Source organism: Cynoglossus semilaevis, chromosome 13 (genome assembly GCF_000523025.1).
Source record: "Cynoglossus semilaevis isolate Cse_v1.0 chromosome 13, Cse_v1.0, whole genome shotgun sequence".
In the NCBI taxonomy this organism is placed as follows: domain Eukaryota; kingdom Metazoa; phylum Chordata; class Actinopteri; order Pleuronectiformes; family Cynoglossidae; genus Cynoglossus; species Cynoglossus semilaevis.
In genome coordinates, this window is record NC_024319.1 from 14,590,402 (window position 1) to 14,608,551 (window position 18,150).

The 18,150-nt window shown below is 38.6% G+C and overlaps 3 protein-coding genes across 6 annotated transcripts; 1 reads left to right on the forward strand and 2 right to left on the reverse strand.

Moving 5' to 3' along the window:
- Nucleotides 1-189: 189 nt before the first annotated feature.
- Nucleotides 190-2,737, reverse strand: mcl1b (MCL1 apoptosis regulator, BCL2 family member b). Its single transcript, XM_008323818.3, has 3 exons — nucleotides 2,081-2,737; nucleotides 1,357-1,607; nucleotides 190-1,234 (listed from the first exon to the last, which is right to left on the reverse strand). The coding sequence occupies exons 1-3, from the start codon at nucleotides 2,559-2,561 to the stop codon at nucleotides 1,118-1,120; spliced, it is 849 nt and encodes a 282-aa protein (XP_008322040.1). The 5' UTR covers nucleotides 2,562-2,737; the 3' UTR covers nucleotides 190-1,117.
- Nucleotides 2,738-6,179: 3,442 nt separating this feature from the next.
- ensab (endosulfine alpha b) lies at nucleotides 6,180-11,689 on the reverse strand. The gene is made up of 3 exons (XM_008323817.3): nucleotides 11,479-11,689; nucleotides 9,726-9,848; nucleotides 6,180-7,054 (listed from the first exon to the last, which is right to left on the reverse strand). The coding sequence occupies exons 1-3, from the start codon at nucleotides 11,533-11,535 to the stop codon at nucleotides 6,884-6,886; spliced, it is 351 nt and encodes a 116-aa protein (XP_008322039.1). The 5' UTR covers nucleotides 11,536-11,689; the 3' UTR covers nucleotides 6,180-6,883.
- A 191-nt stretch (nucleotides 11,690-11,880) lies between these two features.
- hormad1 (HORMA domain containing 1) lies at nucleotides 11,881-17,852 on the forward strand. 4 transcript variants are annotated; one of them, XM_017037606.2, is made up of 15 exons: nucleotides 11,881-11,914; nucleotides 13,522-13,666; nucleotides 13,761-13,824; nucleotides 14,076-14,139; nucleotides 14,302-14,322; nucleotides 14,474-14,500; nucleotides 14,599-14,666; nucleotides 15,135-15,295; nucleotides 15,395-15,552; nucleotides 15,660-15,728; nucleotides 16,258-16,318; nucleotides 16,599-16,648; nucleotides 16,903-16,986; nucleotides 17,244-17,291; nucleotides 17,448-17,852. In XM_017037606.2, exons 3-15 carry the CDS (start codon nucleotides 13,772-13,774, stop codon nucleotides 17,541-17,543), a joined length of 960 nt encoding a protein of 319 aa, XP_016893095.1. In that variant the 5' UTR covers nucleotides 11,881-11,914; nucleotides 13,522-13,666; nucleotides 13,761-13,771; the 3' UTR covers nucleotides 17,544-17,852. The 4 variants fall into 4 exon arrangements, with proteins under 4 accessions (XP_016893095.1, XP_008322037.1, XP_008322038.1 ...); XM_008323815.3 differs by lacking the exon at nucleotides 11,881-11,914 and adding an exon at nucleotides 11,956-12,415; XM_008323816.3 differs by lacking the exon at nucleotides 11,881-11,914 and adding an exon at nucleotides 11,957-12,415 and having other exon boundaries at nucleotides 14,103-14,139.
- The last annotated feature ends 298 nt before the right edge of the window (nucleotides 17,853-18,150 follow it).

The following is an 18,150-nucleotide window of genomic DNA, read 5'->3' on the forward strand; positions in this document are numbered from 1 at the left end:
TTTACAGCATAGTTGTGCACCAGAACTTGCAAATCGTCAGCACACTGCCATAGCAACGACAAGGCGGATGCAGTCAAGAATCTGCCTGCAGGATAGCGGTGCAAATGCATCTTACTTCTAGGAAATGAAAAACCATTACACACACACTTGGTTTGTGGTGTGAATAAACATCTAACAGTGACAAGTGGAGAAATGTGAGAAAGGTTTAGTGCAAAGGTTTTTGTTTCAATACAACAAAAGCAGTACAGAGGACAGAAGATCAGATCTCTTCTGTGAAGAAAAAGAAATCCTTAAAAGGAGTATTAGAAATTTAAGTCAAGTTTACAATCGTTCTGTTTTTTATTGAATCAATCTATACAGATATGTTAGCTTACATCTGGATCTGAACTAATAATCACTGACTGCTTTCTGTCAGCTTTGGTGCAGTCCGACAGCCCAATCTGCAGTCTTAACACTTCACAGTCTTTGTTTGCTTCTTTCAAACAGACTCAAATGTTCCAGGCTGTTCAACAGCCACAGTCCAGCATGTGGTTGCTTTTGTCTCCTAGTGCATATCCAACATTTTCCCAACAAGGAAACAGAGCTACATCCGTGCTCCAAGCCTCCAAACAAATGATCCAGGGGCTATGAAAGCGCTCTATGGAAATAGGCGTCATGGCTGCACGACATGGAAAAATGAGGCTCTTTCCTTTCTGTTTAGACCGAGGCTAACACCCACTGCCAAGGAAATGTTTATCTGGAACATGTAAACATCACAGAGAATCAAGTGGAAAAAAAAAGGTTGCCAAAAAAAAAAGAAAGAAAAAAAAAAAAAAAAACTGAAAATCCCATTACCAATTATGTTTGCATAGAATAATTTTACATCCATTACAAAAATAAAATCTTTGTAAGTTAGAATAAAACCTAATTGGTTGATGGTTGATTGCTGAAAAGAAAGTTCTCTTTTTGAGGGTGTGTAGAAGGTAGCCAAATTAGGTCACCACTGGTGTGATCATCCTGCTAAAGCTCAAGTCGTTTAAGCTTTCATTTCCATCTTCATGTCCATAACACAAGGGACAACTGGTATGAGGAGAAGAAGCATCCAGCATTTGTCAACTAGCCTCAAAAGTGTCCAAATTCACCTGATCAACAGGGCCAGTGTTGCCCCGAGTCCAGCAACTCCAAAAAGACCAAGGAGGGTGTTCCTCATGGTTGCCTCTGGGTCTTCTACTCTGAAGAACTCTACAAAGCCATCCTGATTCAAAATATTTAAAAAAAAAATTCAGATTAGCACAGATTATTGTGCAATGACAACAGTTATGCAACCACATTTGTCCACTGCTGTACTGTGTCACCCATTTATTAATCACAACTTACCCAAGAGTTGTTTTTCAATAGCCAATCTCTCTGGTAAGACAGCAGGTACGAGGAGATCTCTCTTCCTACTAGCTCTGTTGAGTTCTCTTGACCACACTCCTTTAGGTGCTGACACACAACTGCCCCAAAGGCCACCAGGCTGGTGATCCGACCCCAGTTTGTGGTACCATCTCCAAACAGGCTTTTGGCAACAGAGCTGATGAAAGTCAAATCACCCTGTCTGTTTTCTAATGAAAGTTTGTTGATCATACCTGTAGAGGAAAAACAAAAACAATTTAAGAAAAAAAAAAATCAGGTACGACTTGTGTCATAAACAGAATACACCCTAATGTGAATATAGGGATGACGAATCAGAAATAAATGCAGACTTGAGACATTGTGCAAAGCTATAAACTGCTGGAAAAGGTTCATATCTAAACATCATTCGTGAGTATAATAATAGCAATACCTTCTAACGGTTGGCAAAGGTCATTTAAACCAGCTGAAACTGAAGCACTTCACAGTTCCGATTCGTCGTAACAACCGTTTTGGCGGTGTTTGAGTTGTTTAAAAATGTCGCTCTAACCGTTTCAACGGTTGTCCCAAACACTAAGTAATACAAGAAAACTATTTACAAAGGTTAAAAAGTTTTTAAATTATTCGAAAAATACATTTTAACGGTGGTTCTTCAAGAGAGTATTGGGCAAGCACTAGCACAAGTGAACAGAAAACAGTTGTTACTCACCATTGTATGCATATCTGTGTTTCTCCAAAACGTCGTCCACGACTCTTTTCATCGTCGTAAGCGCTTTGCGTTCGCCCCATTTCGACGGAGAATGAGTTGTAAAGTCTCTGTAGAACTGAAAAATAAGTTCCTTGGTATCGGTATCCAGCACCTCGTCCCCGGCCTGGGAGACATCGAGTTCTGCTTCCGAGTGTGGCTCCGGCGTGCACGGCTCAGAGCCTTCGTCCACCTCACAGTGGCTCTTTCTGGCATGTCCGTTTGCCGTGTTAACCTGGAGGTCCTTGGGTCGCCTTTGGGTTTCGGTGACAGAACTCATTGAGTCGTTGTGGGTTGACAGCGAAGACGCTAAGGCTATAGGCGTGGAGTTTCCAGTGCCATAGTGCATGGTTCCATTAACGACTCCATTTTGAGGGACGATGAAACAGCCTAGGACTCCGGTGGCAACGTTCAACTTAGCTTGGTTGTTCTTTATAATATTCATCCTTGCACGATTGCTTTGGAGGTTTCTTCTTCTTGTTGCTTGCGTTCTCCTTATATGTTAAATTTGTAGGTTGGAAGTTTCGAAAGACTACCTTGCGGAACAACACAAACCTTTCATGTTCAGAATCAATTGCTCATTGCTCGGTTGAGTGTAGACTGCAACGGTCGAGCGGAAGTGAAGTGTGTCTTTTAAGCTGGCTTTGCTACGTCACAAAATGTTGTTCAGGAAGCGGAAGGAGCGTTTGACTGAAATTGAAATATTTTCAATATGTTTACATAAGCATTGAAGATTGAAATGAAATACGGGATATGTATAAATATATATTTTATGTATTACGTAGAATATACGGCATGCGTTTTATGTATTTAAATAGTAAAAAAATGTACATTATTACACCATTACTATATTCACTATTATAGTATGACGAACTGTTTAAAATATGCTCATCACAAGCACAGATAAGATTATTTTATAATCATAAAATACTTGGACACCAGTTTTACATGTTTAGTTAGCGTTTCTTGTTTCATTTGCGTCTAGTATACATTATTATTTTAAAAGGTCATTTCATCCGTAAAGCCATGCGTCATTCATCAGTCAAGTATTTTATTCATAACCGAATAAAATTAAAAAAAACATTCATTATAACTGAACGAAACAAAACACACAATTGACAAATAAACACAGTCGGTTTCACACGTATGACGGCAGTAAGATATGCGTAACTGCTCTTTATCTTTTCGTTTCTCTTTCTAACTATAAATTGGCGAAAAATCTGTCAATTTATTTACTGCAACAATAGGCATTAATAAATGACAGTCGAGTAATTTGTGTATATGATCTTTGACTTAATAGAACCACGGTTGTTGACAAGCTCAGTGTTAAGCTTCATGAAATTGAGCAATAAAGCTCCGTGAACTACGTGCCACAAGTAGAATATAAATATCGCTGCTGCCCCCTTGCGGTACATCCACTTGGTCACGTACAATACACATGGTTCTGGTATGACAATAACAACAGCAAGCACGTTATTCATGTAAAAGTTTATTTCAAATACTGACAAAAATCTGTTCACCTACTTCCACACAAACAAAACATTCCAAGTACTTTCTGAATTCTTAAAAGCTTCTTCTGTCATATCCAGTCATTTTTTTCTTTCTTTTTTTTTTTACATATACAGAATGTAAACCCTTTATTTTTCTTGGAAGCAAGAGGTGCCTCTGTTTCCCTGCAGTTATCACAGGCCAGGATGAAAATTAGTAACAATGCATTAATATAACAGAAAAAAAGAGAAAAAAAAAACAAACAAAATTGCAAGACAAAAACACAGACAATGATTAAAAAGCAGCACAAAAGAACTTCAGAGCACACAACCTGTCATTATTTATATTTTATACATTCTGGCACATTTTTTAATCAAAGCTGAACGAGATACCCTGTGTTGGATTTCAAACATACCCTGCTGTTTTCTCACTGAACTGCAGTTATGAGCCAAGCCAAGTAGTGCTGAAGAACTCCTGTACACTGTTGAGAACTTCAACTTGTTTATGTAGGATTTTGAACCAGTCCATCACCACTCCATCTGACTGAAATTATCAGTCTCATGATACTTTTAGAGTAATGTTCATGGTGTTTTTCTAGTCTTCAGATTAGACTAATGGTCTTTGGTTTATATGATGTGTACATATTAATCCAAATATATCAATGTGTTATGCAGACCACCACCACCTTTTTTTTTGGGGGGGGGGGTTGTCTGCTTGTTAAGTGTTCAGAGTGGAGTTCTCTTTCAGTTCAACTGCACTAGCGTATCAGACGCACCAGTTTTCATTTCAAATCAAACATGACAAGTGAAACAGCACACTTGGTGACACGTTTATCTCTAACAACATAATTTTTAATGTTCGCATTTCAAAAGTGTTATGCTGCAAAGGAGTATAGATCGGGCTTTATTCACCCACACATATGACCTGTTGTTGTCAATCAAAGCCGCCCACACTTTTTTCCACCTTTCCCCAACTCCCCTACCAAAAGTTGCATTAGTTTCAACTAAACACTTTTTTTTAAGTTTCTCACTGAATTTGCACTTAAGTTTACCACAAACTAAATAAAACGGTCAGAGAAGCCAAAAGAGATACTTATGTTGTTAAGCAATGAGTGTAACAAAGAGGACAGGTGTCTCCACAGGGCATCATCTCGTCCATTTGTCTTAGAATGAATCAGCAGCATTTACACATATATTCATATGTTAAAGATTCACAAAGCCTCTGCTATTGAGATACAGCAGAAGTATAGTGTAAAACTGAAAGGAGAGGAACCATTAGATAAGCACAGGCATCGACAAGAGTGAAGCAGCAGGTAGAGGGAAAAACATGAAATTCCGTCCTGATTAATAATATTTACAATGTCTGAAACAGGGAAAGCCCTGCACGCACACACACGGACGCACACACAGACTTCTTTCGCCCATTTTGACACGTTTAAAATCTCTGTGAAAATCAGACAAGGCTGAGGATGTGATGGTACATGCGTTCTACTGCTTATTCTACATGGGGTGTGCCTTTGTGAAGTTTCCCTGAAGCAATATTTTACAAGGAGGTTGATTCTCAGCAAAATGCAGTGTCCAGATTTTTTAGGGAGTCGAACATGTGGATAGACGCTGTGCATTATAATTCTATTGTCTTTTGCGTTTGCTATAGTTACCTGTTTAAATGGATAAACCACAATGACAGGTGGCACACAGCCCCTGCACTGTGTTATACAATCCCATAGCTTTGCCAAGTTTTGAGAATAAGCGCATACTGCAAGCATGCAAATGTCCCACTTTAGGCTTGCAGTGACGTCGCTGTGGCATGAGCCGACAGCTGTCGTCTTCTACCGCCTCCGACACGATTCAGTCTGTGGTGTGCATCAATTTGAGAGAAGACAAAATATTTTGCAGCCATGGCAGTGACGGAGGTAGAAGCAATANATGTCTCAATACTTTATATATAATCATATGTATATGATTAGATGGTACAAGACACATTACATGTGCATCTGAGCTGGACCACTGCAGTGTAAGTGAGCATTACCATTTGTTTGAAGCATTGTAGCAGGTCCACTTCTTTAAAAAAAAAAAAAAAGGGGTTTAGCTTATCTCAAATTACATGCTTGTTGGGAGTATTACTTAAAGAGGCATATTACTCTATGCAGGGCACTTCAACCCCCTCCTACCTCTACAACAAATCTTGTAGGCCATTGGTAAACACACACCTTGTTGCAACACAATAAGAACAAAAATAGGACTGATGTCACCAAATGGCAAGGGAAACCCAGTCTTTAAAAATAATGCAAGCAGATACACATCTGGCTGTTGCCCTTGGGCTGTGAACATGAGTAATTGTACTTAGATTGTCTGGGCAGCAATAAGAAAAGGAATGAAGTTAGAGTTTGGACATTTCAGGGCGCAGTGTGTTTGTCTCGGTGCATCCTATTACTAAGCAGACGCACCACTCCTGTAAGAAAAACGTGTCGATTTCTTTAGTTACATGTTACAATCATGCAGCATATTGAGAAAGAACAGGAACAAAGGGGGGGGGGGTAGCATTAAAGCAAAAGATGCAGAGATAGAAAAATCCCTTTTTGGATGAGCTGTAGCAGGTGACCTCTAGTTTTGTTCGACAAGGGGTAAAATGCAGGATGAGACACAAGGAAGCCTCTATTTACCAACTCTTTAACTAGGAGCTGCCTTGGCACATTTGGTATGCAAGCAATTATTCACACAGTCCTCCAACACCTGCTGTAGCAGCAGGCCACCGGCAGAGAAAGGGAAAATGTGTATCAAAGAACACGCTGCGGCCATGGTTCCAATCTCCTTTACATTTACATTATTTTGGTGTTGATAAGGATGCAAAAAAGAAGAGACAGACTAAAATATACTGTACAGAATACAAAGTGCATTAACTCACCCAACCCCTGCCTGATGACACACACCTACTGTGATGCATCTTGGAACACAGAAAAAACCAAGACATAAGGGAGGCGGCAGGGCAGAGTGCACAGAGGGGGCAGAGCTGTGCGTGGTGGGAAGCCAGAGAAGACTGCAAACTCGTAGGTTGCAAGCACCTCCATCCCGCTCTCTCCCTCCCTCCCTTCTACCCTGCCCCAACTACATACAAGCAAATGGAGTTTTAACTTATACAACTCTGCCCGATATGTAAAAGCCAGTGGTGCCCAGGGATGAAAAGGGAAGACAGAAAAGGGAGGGGAAAAGGGGTGACGTGTTAGGGGACGTGGGTGAAGTTGAGGAGAGAACTTTCCTGGGAGCCCTGATGTGATAGAGGCTAGCCAGCTAATTTACTGGTGACCAAGGAGGATTTTCTCTGTGGCAGATCCTGGGGCGTGGGAATGTGGTCACCGGTCACCAGGTTTTTGTCGGGCCCTGCCACAGGAAGCTGCTTGTTCTTCATCTTTGCTTTGGCCATGTTGTAATCGCCCGAGTCGAAGTACTTTTGCTGTTTAGGAAAAAAAGGGAAAGGTGCATGTTTTACTCCTGTACAGCATGTACACAAAAACCCCAACGGTCGTAAAATTTGAATGTTGGGTTTGCATGTTTAGATAATATATAATGACTTTCAAAGGAGAGCTTTCAAGTCCTCAAACACACACACACACACATATACAGTCCTTTTGGCAGTTGAATCATATTTGTTTGCATTTTTTGTCCTTTTCCTTAGAAGTTTTTTTTTTTGTTAAAACAAGACTGTGAAAAGAGAATATTTTGCATTATGTAGAAACTTGAAATGGAACAATGCAACTCTTTCAGTGCTTTAGTAACTGGTTTAACCTGTCTGAAAATAAAAATGTGAACCCCTATTTAGACACTGCATTATAATATTCCTCAGCCCTCCTTGCACCCTTAAAGTAGCTCTTCAACAAAAGCTTATCTTGGTCCTTACATTTAATCTAATGGTACCAGGGACTGCTACACCGACGTAAGCTTGATAGAGACGTGGTTCAGTGGAACCCTAAGTGCTGCAGATTAGAAACTCCCTCGTTGGTCAATATACTAGTTGACTGTTTGAAAGACATGCAAATACAAATAGTGGACTCACGATAAATATATCACAAAAAGTTGCATCTACTATTTGACTGTTTCTAACTTTTGAGAGAATAGTCAAGTTGAGAACATTGTGCTGATTCTATCTCAAAAAGTAGAAAGTCCACTTTAAGAACCTGTAACTGTTTGATATCATCATTCTCTGATGAGTTTCATTTTGGGACTTAGCTCATGATGAAGCACTGCAATTTAATCTTTGGCTTTGCCATCCACCTGCCTCGGCTACACCTACTTCCAGTCACTGATTTCCCAGAATGACTCTCAGCAGTCTCCAGAGGTGGAAGTTCTCCCAAGCATATATAGAGAATGTGTAGGTGGAGTGAGCAACAGTTTCTCCAGTTAAGGGAAAAGTGAGAGAGTGTGATATTCCTGTATGATTTGTCCTGCTGTACAAATTACAAATAAAAACAATCCATCAAATAGGCTGCTGTAATTCACATGTTATGGATGTGGCTGCATTGACATTCTGGTCTGCTGACACCGAGCTGGTAGAGGAATTATTTTCCCCTCTGCAGTTCTTTAACGCAGCCGTGAAAGGATCAGTGAATGTACGACAATATGGAGCCTCACCACAGAAACATGAGGTTTTCATGTTTCCGAAGATTGAAATATTTCTGCAATAAAACATGTTACTATGAGGTCTGCCTTGGGTCAGTGATCTGCATGATAAACCCATAATGGAAATGTAAGGTATGCAGTCAACAGCTGTGTTTTGTGTTTTTTATGGTCAGTGTTTGACCTTAACTCAGCTGAGTACAAAACAAACAGCACCTGAATCAGAAAACTCTACCTTGTACAAAAATAGAAAATGAAAACAAATGAGTCAGCCTACAACTGTATTTTAGCATGTTGGTGATCCATTATTCAGGCCTCAAAAGAACATTCCTTTAAAGCATCTCATTATTACTGTGCAGTGCAACCAGTAATACTACCAGTTTCTAGTTTTTTCTCCATTAAATGAAGATGGTGAAGCTCTGAACAGGCATCAGGTCAACCAGGACCTGAGCAAATTTAAGTTACAGAGCTGTTGTCATGAGCACCAAGAGTATAATAATCTGCAGGTTTGGTTTGACAAACGCAAATGCAAATCTGAGACACCGTGGACTGCAGCTTTCGCTGTAGCCTGGTACCAAATGACTAACCCCTGCCATAAAAGATCTTTCTGCCAACAGTGCATGTAAATAGGAGAAAATACAATTGGTGAAAAAAAAATCTAACTTTTTTAGTGTTAATCTTTTAGTGTTCATCATTCATCATGATAACTGGTATAATCTTTTGTATTTTTTGCAAGTTATAAATATTTGTATATGCATTGTATTCAATATTTTTAAATATTTTAATGTTATACTTTTTTGTTATTTTAAGGGAAAGACCAACAGGAGGCAAATAAATCAAAGTGAATATAAGTGAATATACTGTGTTTCCAGAGACCAGCCTTTGGTTCAAACATAAATTAATAAGAAGTAGCATTTATAGTTCTACTTATTACATGTTTTTAATAAAGGACAACTGTCAGAATTGTATGAGGAATTTCACATTGTGTTGAATTCTACTTTTATGCTTCTTATTCTGTCTTAAAATCCTATCATTTAATTGTTTTATGTTTTTTGCGACACCTTGACAACTGTGTTAGCTGTGAGAAAATTGTATTATATTAAAACAGTTTTTGGTACAAAAAAGGTTTAGGACCTTTGGTCTAAAACAAATAGTGATGTCACTCTTCTCTGACAGTCATTACTGTCTCTGTTTGGTAGAGACTTGTTGTCAGACGTAATTAAACAGCTGAGAATAACTGCACCCTGAATATAAATATACTGCAATCAAACTGGCTTGTTACTGTCACAGTGTTAACAAAGACAGTCACATCCTGTTTAAACACCTGAGTTTAGGCTGTTCTATATGCAGCTTTCTCTGTTGTAACTTTCTCTATCTCATTCATATTGCTCAAAATAATCTTTTTTTGCCTAGATCCATTTATTTTAAGCTACATTAATTTTGAATTTACATGCCTCTACAACCAGTACAATTTTATTCAGACATAACTGCTTCTTTCAACTGTCTCCTACCCCTTTCTGTAGTCTCTTCATGAGGAAGTCTGAGCCACCGGGCTTCTGGCCCAAGCCAGGGTACTTGGCCTTTAGCTTGGCCTCCTCCGCCTTCACTGGGTTTGCATTCTTTTCCTGTGAGTCCTGTAGAAGTGAAAAACAAACTGTCATAAGCAACCTTTACTTTTGCACAGAAACTTTTTTGAAATTAACCCCTAATATCTTTTTAAATGTTCAAGGAAAAACAGAATAATTATAATTAAATACAAATGAAATTGTTAAGTTTGACAGTACTTGGGCAAAGGGTTTTAAAGAGGTAATGCAAGGAGAAAATAAGCAAGAAAAAGAAAAGTGACAGCAAGAGGAATCTTTAATGCAGTCTCTAATACAACGGTCATGGCTGCAAAGTCCAAACTAAAATACAAGGAAGAATCTGAGACCTTCAATCAAGAAAAACCTTTTATAGGCAATCTTAAGGCATACAAAATTATTTGTTTGCATTAATGGAAAAGCTGTTAAATACCAAGAAAATAATTGCATATATGAGGTGATGTTTTTCTAGGTTGAGAAACAATGCCTTGACAACGCCCTCTAGTTTTTATGAAGCAAGAAGTTTACAAGAATTATTTTACAAGAAGTCTAAGTGCTAACAGAACTTGTCAGATACCTGTCCTTCTAGTTGATCAACTGAATAGGCATGAAAATGAAATGTGTAAAATAGGAATGCAGTGAAATTAAAATTCTTGGCCAAATCCGAAAATGAGGAACCCAAGGCCAAAAACCAAAACACCTAATTAAATTATTATGCCAATTATTAGTACCATTGCATTTATGGCTATGACTGTGTACTAAACCTGAATAAAATCAAGGCACTGCAATTGCATAAATTGATATTAATGTTACAATGAATAAAACAATTAAAACATTATGAAAATATTTATCTACCACATTCCAACAATGCACAATATAAAATAAAACAAAATTCTAAATAAAATGTCAAAAAAGTTGACGCCGCCTATGTGTACTTCCTGTTTCGGATGTTTTGTTTTGGTGATAAAAGCCTTTCAAAAATGCACTTTTGGGCCATTTTAAACTGAAAATTTTTTCCTGCCTTTTCCTGTACAGCATTCATTCATTCATTTTTTAATAAAATAAAATATAAAACTGGTGTCTGAGAACACTAGCTCTTTTAAAAACTGCTTACTGTATATTACAAATCAAGTGCAAAGTATACTCATTCTCCCATACACCTAAACCTATCAACATCATAACACACTGATAATCCTGCTGCAAAGGTTGTTAACATCTGTAAAATATGGGGAATCAAGCACTGAGGTCTGCTGCAGATGCTGTCACAGTCAGGAGAACACTGAACACAAGGCCTCTCACAACAATAACAGTGTTGGCTTCTCTACGTGCATCGCTGCAAAATCACATATTTTCTGGGTGACTTTGAATTTATTAAACCCTATATGTAACGCTTTTGGACACCAAAACCTTCACCCCTCCACCTCTAGAGGACAGACCAATGAGGCCCGAGCTATGGGTGGACTCGTCAGCCAATGACACAAGCCAGAAGACAAAACAAATTGCCAGGGGGAGTTCTGGGTGTTGTGACAGCAGCAATAAAAACAGTTTCAGTTCCTCACGTTTCTTCATGTGTCTGGGTTTTTACCCTTTTCTTTATGTGAGACATATGCAAACACTTTACCAGTGCTAGCTGACGTTAGCCATGTTAGCCAACAACATCCAGAGCAGCAGTGAGCAAACTCACCTGCTTTTCGTCCTCATATTCTGCCTGTGTGTCCGAGTCAAGGTTGTCTGACGACATTGTGCACGTCTGGCGGACAGGGAAACTGCCCCCGTTAAAACAGACAACTCAAATGGAGTGTGAATATTCAAGGAGCTCTATCCTGTACCTGTACCTCAGCCTAATCCTCCTATTCTGAAACACGACTGCTCCCCAACAAAAATGGCGTAACCAAATGTGACGTCACTGTTGTAAGTGGATCGCAGATGGAGCCCCGCTTATGATTGACATATACAGTATCCAATAAGGGAGGATATTATCGCAGCGAGCCAATGCTATGTCTTCTAAGTAGGGACAGCGTATAAACAGACAGGTCGCTGTCCAATCATTTTAAAGAATACAGCTTGAGGATGAACCGATATGGGACCGCAGTGCATCAAGACAAATCATCTAAAATTATGTAATAATAATCATCATCAATCAGCGTATTAATAAATTCGAGATTGAAAGAAAATATTGCTAAGAGCAGTGTTACAACTGTGTCCTAACTGTTTCAGTGACAGCCGTGTCGTTATTTTCCAAGTCTTCCTCAGAGGATCTAAAACAGAATTCAGTAACCTGCCATTTACTTGTTAGGCTGACGTGTTTTTCAATAATTAGTGTGAATGTTAGTTAACAGGTTTTATTAAAGCACATTCAAACTACCGAAGTAGAATATAATTTTATTTTACTGTCATCTGGGTTATAGCTAATTGCAGCAGGTGTCAGTTTAAATGTACAATTAATAAGGCAATTAAAAACAGCAGTCAACAGCTGTAGTCAGCTCGAACTGTTGAAAGTGCCAACACGTCCACCGCTCTTTTGTGATATATTTGGAGAACTGATTTGCCTTTACAGATCATTATTGGTGATTTCTGTGCTATAAATAATGGCATGTGTACAACGTCAGAAAACAACTCAGGTAAAGTGGCCGAAGTTTACTGATGATGTAAAACAGCTCTGCTAGCGCCATTTTCGTATAAGGGTCCTAACTTTTTTCGAGGTTTGACAAAAACTCTTATTTTCACAACAGGTCATTCATTTTCTTTAACTTATAAACATGTGATTTGTAATATAAAATGCTCGACAACGTAAATATTTCTTAAACGCTCGTATTCTCACATTGTGTTTAAATTATCCACATAACCACAAAATGACTTAACTGTCGTAAAAAACAATACCATTGCCTATAATTGTATTTTTTAATTGACACAAATAACAATCAACAATCGGTAGTCAGTTTATTTTTTTAGTTATTATTAAGTTACCAATCAATCAAAGTTTTATTAGCATCTACAGTACGTAGCATGTGACCAAGTCGTTGTTATTTTCAGGATCCATGCTAATTGAAATTCAAGATTGCTTTGTTTCATAACGCACATTTTAATAACTTTATTAATTCCTAAAAAAATCACTAGTAAAAATGGCCAAAGTTATAGTAAGCTATGGACAATAGAAGCATACATATTTAACTCATATTACCTATTACCAGTGGGGTACAACTTATTTAAAATATTACTCTAGTTTCCTGATAATTGTAATACCTTTTCTTTTTATTGTAAAAAAGCAATACCAAACACTTGATACATAATGATATTGTGTTATCTGTGTTATTCATATAGGACTATTGGTAAAAGTCACAAGAAATCATGACTTTACAGCCATCTACAATTTGTAATTTAAAGCATAAGTAATGTGGTGGTTCAGTATTTACATTAAGCCTCTAACAGTCATCAAGGTTTGGGGCTCCCAAATCCCTGGTCCGGGGACTGGTGCTGGTCTATAAGTCATAGACATTTTCTTTTTTCATTAAATGATAATCTGGCAACGTTTCAGAACATTAGGTCATAAAACCTAAACGTTGTCTTATGTTTTATTTAAAAAATTGACTTACAGTGAAAAAAAACCCACATACAGTGTAGCCTATAAAATAACAGCTTCTGGCTGTTTGTGTTTGTAATGTCAATGATAACTGTGATTAATATGCTCTGCTCTCGTCACTTGTGATTCATCTGCTTCGTTCTACAGAACACTCAACTGTTGCCAAACCAGGTCTTCACAGAGCAGCAGTCTCTGGTTGTTATAAAGAAACTCCTGGCAATTTCAGTATCAGGCATCACATACCTCCGGGGCCTCTTCCCAGAGAAAGCCTACGGAAACAAATATATTGATGGTTAGCTATTCCGCAAAAATACATTTATTAGCATATCGTGTAACTATTCAAAAATAATCACAGAGTTATTTTTTTCTCCATTTTTCTCCCACAGATCAAAAAGTAATGATTCTCAGAGAAGAGCGCAGTTGTCCAGGGGCCAGTCAGATTGTCTTGTGGTAAATATTTCAACATAGTTTTTAATCAGACAGTAAAATATGCCCTTTCCTGTTTTCGAACTCAATTTCTCTTAAAATTTAAACCACAGATTTAGTTGGAAATAACTGAACTGGTTTTTCATTATATTGATTATATTTATAGAATATATAGATTGTCTTATTTTGCTGATATATCTTGTGATGCCACCAATGACATCTATTACACTATGTTTACTCATTTGACTAACTGTTCTATGTCACTTTGGATTTAGTATGCCTATTTTTCAAAAATTTTCCAGGATGCAGGGATGTTTTGATGCCATAGAGAAAAAATATGTGAGTCACATTCAAAGCTTTCCAGACACCAGACCAAATAAATCTGTCAAGACATGTTTGACAGTCACGAGAAGATCACACAACAAGCACACATGAGATGTGACATGTAACATTATTCATTGTGTGTCATTATGACTAATGTCTTCAAAATATTGTTTTCAGCTCCGGATTGTTTTTTTGTCCGTGAGTATATTTTATTTGTTAAGTTTTAATGTTGATTTTCACATTTGATGGTTAGACTTAGTAAAAAAAACACATTTGAATTTGAATTGAGGCAATGTGCACAGTAAATATACAATATACAGTCCAGACGTGTGAGTGTTTTTCTCCCTAGATCTACACGGACCAAGACCACCCTGAGGTAGAAATACACTTTATTATAAGATAATATACAGGTGATTGCAGGAGCTGTGATAAGTGATGTTGTACATTTGTGTGACATCTGGTCTTGTGTTTTAGAAAGTGACAGAGTTTTACCAGTTCAGGATTCAGTACACTGCACAGGGCGCTCAGATGGACTTTGAGAGGTTTGGATTGGTCTTGCTCCAAAGATATTGAACAGACCTGTTTTTAGAAAAGGAGACTATCAAACAAGAAAAATAGCATTTCTTATAAAACAATTATTACGTACAAATAAAACAATTCAGTACACTATGATGTGAGGTTTCTTTGCATCACTGGAGAAAAACATGTCGATGTTGTTCACAAGTTAACAAATGTTCCACAGGTGATTCATATTTAATGTATTGTTCTTAAAAACCCAGGAAACATCTGTTACTGACTTAAAAACAGTTGTAGCTGTAGTTACAGCGTCTCTCGGCAGTTAGTGCGTAAGACTCTAGTGCCTCTCCAGTAAACAGGACTTTTACCACCTGTTTTGTTCAGTCTGAGTGCACTCTTTGAGGCAACATCTGTTCATTCATTCCACACAACTTCAATATAAAGCTGTTGTTGGCACGGCCTCTGTTTCTAACCCTGCTTCCTGTCTGAACCAGCAAGAACAACAACTACCACAGCAAGATGTCAACAATGTCTAGCGGTGACACCAAGAAGGCCAGCATCCTGCTGGTAAGGAAGCTCTACACACTGATGCAGAACCTGGGTCCTCTGCCAGACAACATCTTCCTCAACATGAAGCTGGCCTACTACGACAACGGTAGCACACACAAAGTCCACACATGAGGAACATGTTTTTGTCAAGCATCTCTGAGTCATAACACACAAAAGACTGTCTGTCTGTGTGAACCTCTCACAGTCACTCCTCAGAACTATCAGCCACCGGGCTTCAAAGAGGCTGACACCAACACTTTGCAGTTTGAGATGGAGCCCGTGAAACTGACCATGGGTGAGGTCAAAACTCCGTTTCACACTCTGAAGATGGACATGGCAACAGAGAGACACAGACTGGAGGAGGTGAGCCACAATGATTCATGGGAGATAGGCGTCACACACTTCTTTTTTTATTTGAGTTGCTGTAAGTCGACATAATATTAACTGTGTAATTCGCTTGATGTCTGAAGGTGGAGGAGAGCGTAAAAGTGACAGACGAGTGGGTTTTGGAGATGGAGGAGGAGAGTGTCCTTTCACAGGTCAGCACACAAACAACTGCAGCCGGACAAAGTCATTTCTGCCGTGATTTGTTCACCCACAGTCCTGCGTTTGACTCATGTTGTAGTAAAGAGGAATAAATCACGTTATAATCAAATTCATGTTCACGTTTACATCAGATTATGTCAACTCAAACGACGTCTGCTCCACATCTGGGCCAGGCAACCTTTTACTGTCAAGGGCCACTTCAGTTTTTATAACATCCATCAATGGCCGCAGTAAATCACTGAACACATTCGGTATATCACACTGACCTTTCAAATGCTGCAACTTGAGCTCTTCTACTAATCAGATGTTATGATGATGGAGAAGATGTTCAGAGTAGGTCTCGTCAACTTCATCACGTTTGCCCTCCACTTACCATAAGGTCAAACACACAAATTCAAAAACCTGCTCAGTGTCATGCAAGTAAGTCGTGCTGCCATTCAGACTAGTTTATCAGTAAGCGTGTTTGTTGTTGTGGTCAGCCAGTATTGACCACATTAAAGATAACTTGTTTGTGATCTATAGAGCCACATGATTGAAGACGTGGAGGGTCCTGCCTCAAATAACACAGACTCCAAACACACCGGTATGTGCATAAAAACAACAGCGATGTTAGCCTTTGGGTTACAGGAAAAGGAAATCACAAATTGCAAATTATATTTTCTGGCTAAAGTAACAAACATTCTATATTCTTTATAGGTATATATGAGTACATGTCTCTAATATTTTATCTTTAAAATGTGTTGAATAAAATGTTTGCTGGAACTGCCAGTGTTAGAGTCTGATTGACTGACTATGACGTACGGTGTTTTTCTTTTCACTGAATGTGAAAGTTAAGTCTTTAATCTTGCATTTACTTGATACAGAAATACAGATGAGCTGCAATGAGACTGAGATCCTGGATGACGTCACAGAGGTTGGTGTCACGTGGCCTGCAGAGAGCGTTTTCCCCACCGTGGGCTCAACCATCATTTCAGCTTTTTCTTCTGTTTTTATGCAGACATCGGTCTAGCTCTTATTTCTAACTTTTCCAAACATTTTGAAAAGAGCCTGTTGTCAGCACACACACGTGTTCACAATAACAGTTGTTGGCCTGTGAAACACACAGCTGAGAGCCACTCCAAGTGAACATAAGGTCAGTACAATCATAGGCCATATGTCTCCTCTTAGGTGGGCACTCTGGTGAAGAGGACCTCTGACATGGAGGTGGATGTGAAGAGGATGAGGAGTGGACGTGTCATTTCAACTGCCACGGTCAGTCAGCCTCTCAAAAGTCAACAGCTAACAACCTGCTGTGGTTTAACCATCTCAGATCGCTTCACACTGTCTTCATGCACACATCTGTGACAATTGTGAATCTGTTATATTTGGAAGTGTCACAGCTTTCTTTAATTGTGTTAACTTTATTTATTCATTTCTTAAACAGCCTCCAACGGTGATTAAAGTATTAAACGATCATGAATGAATCTAATAATTGTATGGCATTTTAAATTGTTGTTGTTTTGATGCAGGAGTCAGATGTTACTGTCAACAAACCAACAGCTTTGACCAACAAAATGGTGAGAACAAGAATCCCAACCCTTTTTTTATGATTTCATGAACTACACTTTAAGTTAAAACAGAAATGCTTCCACTTTATGTATTTTGTATTATTGAACAAGTATGGTGTCAGAACAACACTTCAAGTTATAAACAGTCTCGTCTGGTGTTTTCAGATTTGTCAGTACAACATGCCCAGCAGCCAGGAAACACCATCCACCACCACGTCAAAGAGAAAACGCAAATTCAGCGAACCCAAAGATCAGTACTAAAATACCTCCGAGTCTGTTCACACCGATGGAGTTCTGTTCCCACGTTAACTACGTACATGCCATACAGTTTATTTTAAAGAAACATTTGAGAAGCCTTTACTGGAAGTTAGTTTATTTTAGAAGTTACACCTCTTCTCTGAACAGTCAGCAGCTCATTCTGTGGAACGACAGATGTTCAATGTGATGTGACAAGAGTTTAGTCATTCAGTTTAAATGAGGATTGAAAAAGTGTATTCTGTCTCTCAAATGTTCTACCAGTTAAGGTGTCATGTGACAAATATTCCTTAGTCAAAATAAAACCTGTTCATGTCAAGGGTTCACTGTGGTTTTCTTTATAGCAGTGGTTTCTAAATCTTTACTGCAGCGCCACCTGTTGTCCAGTCCTTCCCCACTAATCTCTGAAAATGTAACTACAAACCAGTGCAGTTTTCCCACTGTGGCAGTAGGAAAACAAAATATGTATTTAAAATTGTATTTGCTTAGCTCCCTCTGCAATATTTCTGCGCCCCACAAAGGGGCCCTGCACCCCACTTTGGGAACCACCGCTTTATACTGCTGCTCCTTCTTATTAAGTCAGATTCATAACTGCTCCAGATGAGATTAGACA